General features: G+C 52.6%; 1 protein-coding gene across 1 annotated transcript in view; it reads right to left on the bottom strand.

Annotated features, from left to right (window-relative positions):
* Window positions 1–578: 578 nt before the first annotated feature.
* Window positions 579–6000, bottom strand: part of LOC138351933 (uncharacterized) — a 33674-nt gene continuing 28252 nt past the window's right edge. Inside the window, exon 6 of the mRNA XM_069304102.1 lies at window positions 579–1409. Within this exon, the coding sequence (XP_069160203.1) occupies window positions 579–1409 (831 nt within the window). The remainder of the gene's footprint in view (window positions 1410–6000) is intronic.

The raw sequence follows: 6000 nt of genomic DNA, 5'->3' as shown, positions 1-6000 counted from the left end.
TACACGGTTATTGACTCACTGAATGTGTGCCGAGAGCCGAAGAGCCGAATTGTGTTAGTGTGATGCAGTAGTTAGCATGTGATACACAGGTTCGAGCCCTGAGCAGAGTGAGGACGATTGGGCACCGTTTTTCCCTTCACTGTTCATGCACGTGCGCCCCAGCAGAATTCAGAAACCTTGTTGCAAAGCGATAAGTGAAACGTGTTTTGGGGATTAAATAAGTAAGAAAAATAGTTAAGGTTGAGCTAAGGGGGAAAAAGAGAGAGAGAGAGAGAGAGAGAGAGAGAGAGAGAGAGAGAGAGAGAGGGAGAGAAAGATTTTAGCCAGCAAACAGGAGTCAGAATACCTCTGCAGCAATTTCTAAAAAAAATCAAACCAAAGAGTTTCATTACAGTTGTGAGGGAGAGCTACGATAAGAAGGACTAAGTTATGGCGGACGTAAATATGGCGAGCCAACATTTCCTTTACCCCATAACTTTCACCTTTTACGAGAAACTTAACCACCAAGGAGGCTTTATGGCAATTAATAACTACTAATTCGGAAAGTGTCAAGATTGTGGCGGAAGCTTTAGGAGTAGCTAAGGTGGCTGCGAGTGGGTTCTTGAAGCTGAGACTGGGAGCTGCTGGGGAAGCTGAGACTGGGAGCTGCTGAGGAAGCTGAGACTGGGAGCTGCTGGGGAAGCTGAGACTGGGAGCTGCTGGGGAAGCTGAGACTGGGAGCTGCTGGGGAAGCTGAGACTGGGAGCTGCTGAGGAAGCTGAGACTGGGAGCTGCTGGGGAAGCTGAGACTGGGAGCTGCTGGGGAAGCTGAGACTGGGAGCTGCTGGGGAAGCTGAGACTGGGAGCTGCTGGGGAAGCTGAGACTGGGAGCTGCTGGGGAAGCTGAGACTGGGAGCTGCTGGGGAAGCTGAGACTGGGAGCTGAGACTGGGAGCTGCTGGGGAAGCTGAGACTGGGAGCTGCTGGGGAAGCTGAGACTGGGAGCTGAGACTGGGAGCTGCTGGGGAAGCTGAGACTAGGAGCTGCTGGGGAAGCTGAGACTGGGAGCTGCTGAGGAAGCTGAGACTGGGAGCTGCTGGGGAAGCTGAGACTGGGAGCTGCTGGGGAAGCTGAGACTGGGAGCTGCTGGGGAAGCTGAGACTGGGAGCTGCTGGGGAAGCTGAGACTGGGAGCTGCTGGGGAAGCTGAGACTGGGAGCTGCTGGGGAAGCTGAGACTGGGAGCTGCTGGGGAAGCTGAGACTGGGAGCTGCTGGGGAAGCTGAGACTAGGAGCTGCTGGGGAAGCTGAGACTGGGAGCTGCTGGGGAAGCTGAGACTGGGAGCTGCTGGGGAAGCTGAGACTGGGAGCTGCTGGGGAAGCTGAGACTGCGTACTTCCTTTCAAGCGCTCACTTCCAAGTTCTTGCAGAATCTAGCGATGAGTCTAAGCTCAGTTTTTTTACATACAAATCAGTGCAATTGATGCAATGGCCTCCTTCCCTGAGCTTTGCATTTTCTTATGAAAGAATGCACTGAGGTTCCCTCAATACGTCTAATTCTAACCCATGTGTTCCTTATTTTGAATACTTCAAAGCGTTATACAGATTTCAAAGAAATGCAATTAGCAACAGACCTTGTGACCCAAACTTTGGCTGTGTATGAAACGTTTCTGGAGGTACAAAGAGTGTAAAGCTTGGCTTCAAGGGAAAATAATTGTCAATTTTATATTTTAATGATACACTATATTACACAGTTTGGTAAGCTGCTCCATGTGCTTACTGCTCGATTAAAGACAATGCATTTTGCTTAGTTTGACTGAAAACTTAAATTAATATTAAAGCCGTTGTTTAAGGTGATATTAAACAATGTAGAATACAAGTAATGATCATAAATGCTTAAATCGCTTCTTATTCTTCCGCTTCCAAGACTTAATAAATTTAGCTCATTTAATCGGTACTCGTCTGATTTATTTCTAATTCTCCGTACTTTTTTTGCCTGACGCCTGTCAAGACGCTCCTGTCACGCGTCACACCACTGTCAGACTGCCAGGGAGGGTCCATTGGCTCCCCAGACATGATGTCTCGTCTGTGAGCCCAGTATACCGTTACGGGACTGTTTTCTAAATGTTCAGTCATCTCATTTCTGTTCATCCTTCTAGGTACAGTAACATTAGCCTGTTGTTCAGCAGCTCGTGTTTTCTCAACTGTTTTCTCAACTCCCCCTGGTCTAGAGGGGGAGAAGGGGAGGCGACCTAGGTTTATGGTTGGTGGAGGAGCTGAGAATTAGTGTGTGCTGGAGGAGCCGAGACTGTGTTTATGTTTGTAGAGGAGCTGAGACTGGTTCATGCTGGAGGAGGAGCTGCGACTGTGGTGGCGGTTGAAGGGAAGCTGAGCTAGTGAGACCAATGGGGGGTGAGTTTCTCATGGATACCTTCTGAGAGTCACATCAGTAACGCCAGATTTAGAGGAAATTCAGATCCCAAAAGTTTACTACAGTCCAGTACAAGAATATCGACATGAGAAGCACGAAATAATATCAGCATTGATGTGGCTGTAATGGCCCGGGGGCAGAGATAACTCAAAGGTTTAGTATGGAATTACTCCTTAATAACGTCAGGAAACAACCTCAGTTGAACAATACCTGTGAGTGTAAATGTGTTAACTGAAGATGCCAGAAACACACCGAGACTCGCCATTTTCTGGTGAATCTCGGCAGAAAAATGGCTCCCACACAAACACATATTGGTTGGATGAGGCTCGCTGAAACAAAAACAAAAAAGACGCAGGTAATTAACCAGGATTCAGAGGGATGCAAACACACAACATTTCATGCCATATTTTTACGTACACTCCTGTCAGTTCTACTGAGCAGCCTATAATTTTACATTCCCCTTTACGCACGCACGAACAAATTTATAGATGTTTACAAATGTGTAAACGTAAGAGGAGCATCAGAAAATTATGAAAATGACAGTGATCAAAATTACTCCCCAGCCGTATAAGAAGGAATATGAGTGTACCAAGAGATGTACGTACGCATGATGGCTTGTTACCAGTTGATAGTGGTAGGAGAGGAGGTGACCCAAGACCACACACTCACAGGTATTGAGGTAACGGCGAAGGAAGGAACGAGACAACGGGCGCCACAACGTGAAACGGGAACCGTTTAGATCAATGTATGACCATGTTTGTCAAAACCTCAAAACCTGTATTGGCCATCGGCATGCCTCTGATCTTTAATGACTAGCGATAGGAGACTTACCCACCCGTTGAAGGAAGAGTTGTTCACCCGTTGAAGGGAGAGTTGCGCACATGCTGAATAGGTGTAGTGGCAGAGAATTGTGGAGTTGATGTTGCATGAGCAAGGATTAGAGAAATTATATCTCCTGCGGCTGTTACTATTGACAAACTATTTGCAATTAATAGACTACTTATAGTCTGGACGAATGGGATGTGACTCTTCCCGGAAAGTCAGCAATGGCGAGTACAAGTTAACCTTTTCCTTCGTCTGTGGTGGGCGGCTACTGAGCCACTGGTTCTGTGACGGCTGTTTCAACGTAAGGCAGGGAACGCAACTGACGGAATGGTAAACGCAGTTGTCAAGTGAGTGGTAGGAGAGGCTGGCCTCCGTCATTTTTGTGATTTCCTAAAATGTCCCGTCTGTTGGACAGGACATTTCGGGAAATCGCAACATGAGCGTCTCCGCAATGTACATGTTCTTGATGCTGTGCAAGGCATTTCCGGAAATGGTATTGCCCAAGCAAATGCTGCATTTTCCTTACAGTAAGAGTTCATTTCCGTATACAGATGTCATATATAAAAAACACAGAACACTGAGCAGGAAGTGCTTCCCCTTCGTTATTGGAGTTGATGTTGGTGATACGCACAAGCACCTGAAGCCATTGTTTGTTTTGGGTTGCTTGATCAGATGACCCGAACATCAACTTGAGTTTTGGCCGCTGGTTATTTTCTTTAATGGTGACTTTGGCCGAAATAACAGTCAAGGTTGGGTTTAAGTTGTTGACGCTCTCAACAGTCTAAGTGATAGGCTCGTCTGCTATCCAGAACTGATGCGTAGGACAAAGATGGTCCTTTCAGCCTGGAAACGCCTTGGAGGAAGTAGCAAGAGGCTGGCCTCTTGCAATTGAGGGCTGAATTGCAGAGTCAATAAGTTTCTGAATGGCCTCTTCATTGGAGGAAATTGGAGGAAACGTCGCTACCATCATCTAAGATGTCGAAAGATGTCATGTCGTCGGTGATGTCACCGAGAATGTGGAGTATGTCACTCCGGTTGAAATGGTGGGACCCCCGAAATCGAGCTTTGATCTTGCAGATCCTCGTGGTCCCAATAGATGAGTACCACAAGGTACTCATACGTAAACAAATCCACAAGGGCCGTGACGAGGATTACTCATACGTGCAGGGTTTTCACCTGTTAACGTCTCAATGGCCCCGAATTAACGATGTGAGAACACTGGCTGTGATGCCGGCTTCTACTCACTATGATTACAAAAAAACAGTATTCCTTGCAAGTGGGTTTCCAGTCACGACTCTCCTCGTCAGCACCTCCTCCAGGAGCGCCGTCATTACACCGGGAAGAGGTGAGAGGAAGTTAAGCGCCAAGACTGGTTCTTGCGGAGCAATAAAAGTGAGCGTGACTGAGGTGAGAGTCGGGTCCGCCCTCACTCTCCCCAACCCCCCCTCACTTCCCACAGCGGTGACCTGCTTGCTCCGACCTTGTTAAGGTGACCTCGCTGTTCTGAAGCTCTCGCTCGCTAATCTCCCTTAATACTCCCCTCTTTTCCTTTTGAGAATATGGTTCGCTGACTGTTGCTGATTTTCCCTGTCTAGCCTGCCTGGCCTGCCTGGCCTGCCTGGCCTGCCTGGCTTGCCTGGCCTGCCTGGCTTGCCTGACCTGCCTGGCCTGCCTGGCCTGCCTGGTCTGTCTGGCCTGCCTGGCCTGCCTGGCCTGCCTGACCTGCCTGGCCTGCCTGGCCTGCCTGACCTGCCTGGCCTGCCTGGCCTGCCTGGCTTGCCTGGCCTGCCTGGCTTGCCTGACCTGCCTGGCCTGCCTGGCCTGCCTGGTCTGTCTGGCCTGCCTGGCCTGCCTGGCCTGCCTGACCTGCCTGGCCTGCCTGGCCTGCCTGACCTGCCTGGCCTGCCTGGCCTGCCTGGCTTGCCTGACCTGCCTGGCCTGCCTGGCCTGCCTGGCCTGCCTGGTCTGTCTGGCCTGCCTGGCCTGCCTGGCCTACCTGGCCTGCCTGGCCTGCCTGGCCTGCCTGGCCTGCCTGGCCTGTCTGGCCTGCCTGGCCTGCCTGGCCTGCCTGGCCTGTCTGGCCTGCCTGGCCTGTCTGGCCTACCTGGCCTGCCTGGCCTGCCTGGCTTGCCTGGTCTGTCTGGCCTGCCTGGCCTGCCTGGCCTGCCTGACCTGCCTGGCCTGCCTGACCTGCCTGGCCTGTCTGGCCTGCCTGGCCTGCCTGGCTTGCCTGACCTGCCTGGCCTGCCTGGCCTGCCTGGCCTGCCTGGCCTGCCTGGTCTGTCTGGCCTGCCTGGCCTGCCTGGCCTGCCTGGCCTGCCTGGCCTGTCTGGCCTGCCTGGCCTGCCTGGCCTGCCTGGCCTGCCTGGCCTGCCTGGTCTGTCTGGCCTGCCTGGCCTGCCTGGCCTGCCTGGCCTACCTGGCCTGCCTGGCCTGCCTGGCCTGCCTGGCCTGCCTGGCCTGCCTGGCCTGTCTGGCCTGCCTGGCCTGTCTGGCCTACCTGGCCTGCCTGGCCTGCCTGGCCTGCCTGGTCTGTCTGGCCTGCCTGGCCTGCCTGGCCTGCCTGACCTGCCTGGCCTGCCTGGCCTGCCTGACCTGCCTGGCCTGTCTGGCCTGCCTGGCCTGCCTGGCTTGCCTGACCTGCCTGGCCTGCCTGGCCTGCCTGGCCTGCCTGGCCTGCCTGGCCTGCCTGGTCTGTCTGGCCTGCCTGGCCTGCCTGGCCTGCCTGGCCTACCTGGCCTGCCTGGCCTGCCTGGCCTGCCTGGCCT

The sequence above is a fragment of the Procambarus clarkii genome, chromosome 51 (genome assembly GCF_040958095.1).
Source record: "Procambarus clarkii isolate CNS0578487 chromosome 51, FALCON_Pclarkii_2.0, whole genome shotgun sequence".
NCBI lineage: Eukaryota > Metazoa > Arthropoda > Malacostraca > Decapoda > Cambaridae > Procambarus > Procambarus clarkii.
Note: the sequence above shows the minus strand (reverse complement) of the source record. Positions and strands in the feature narration are given on the sequence as shown.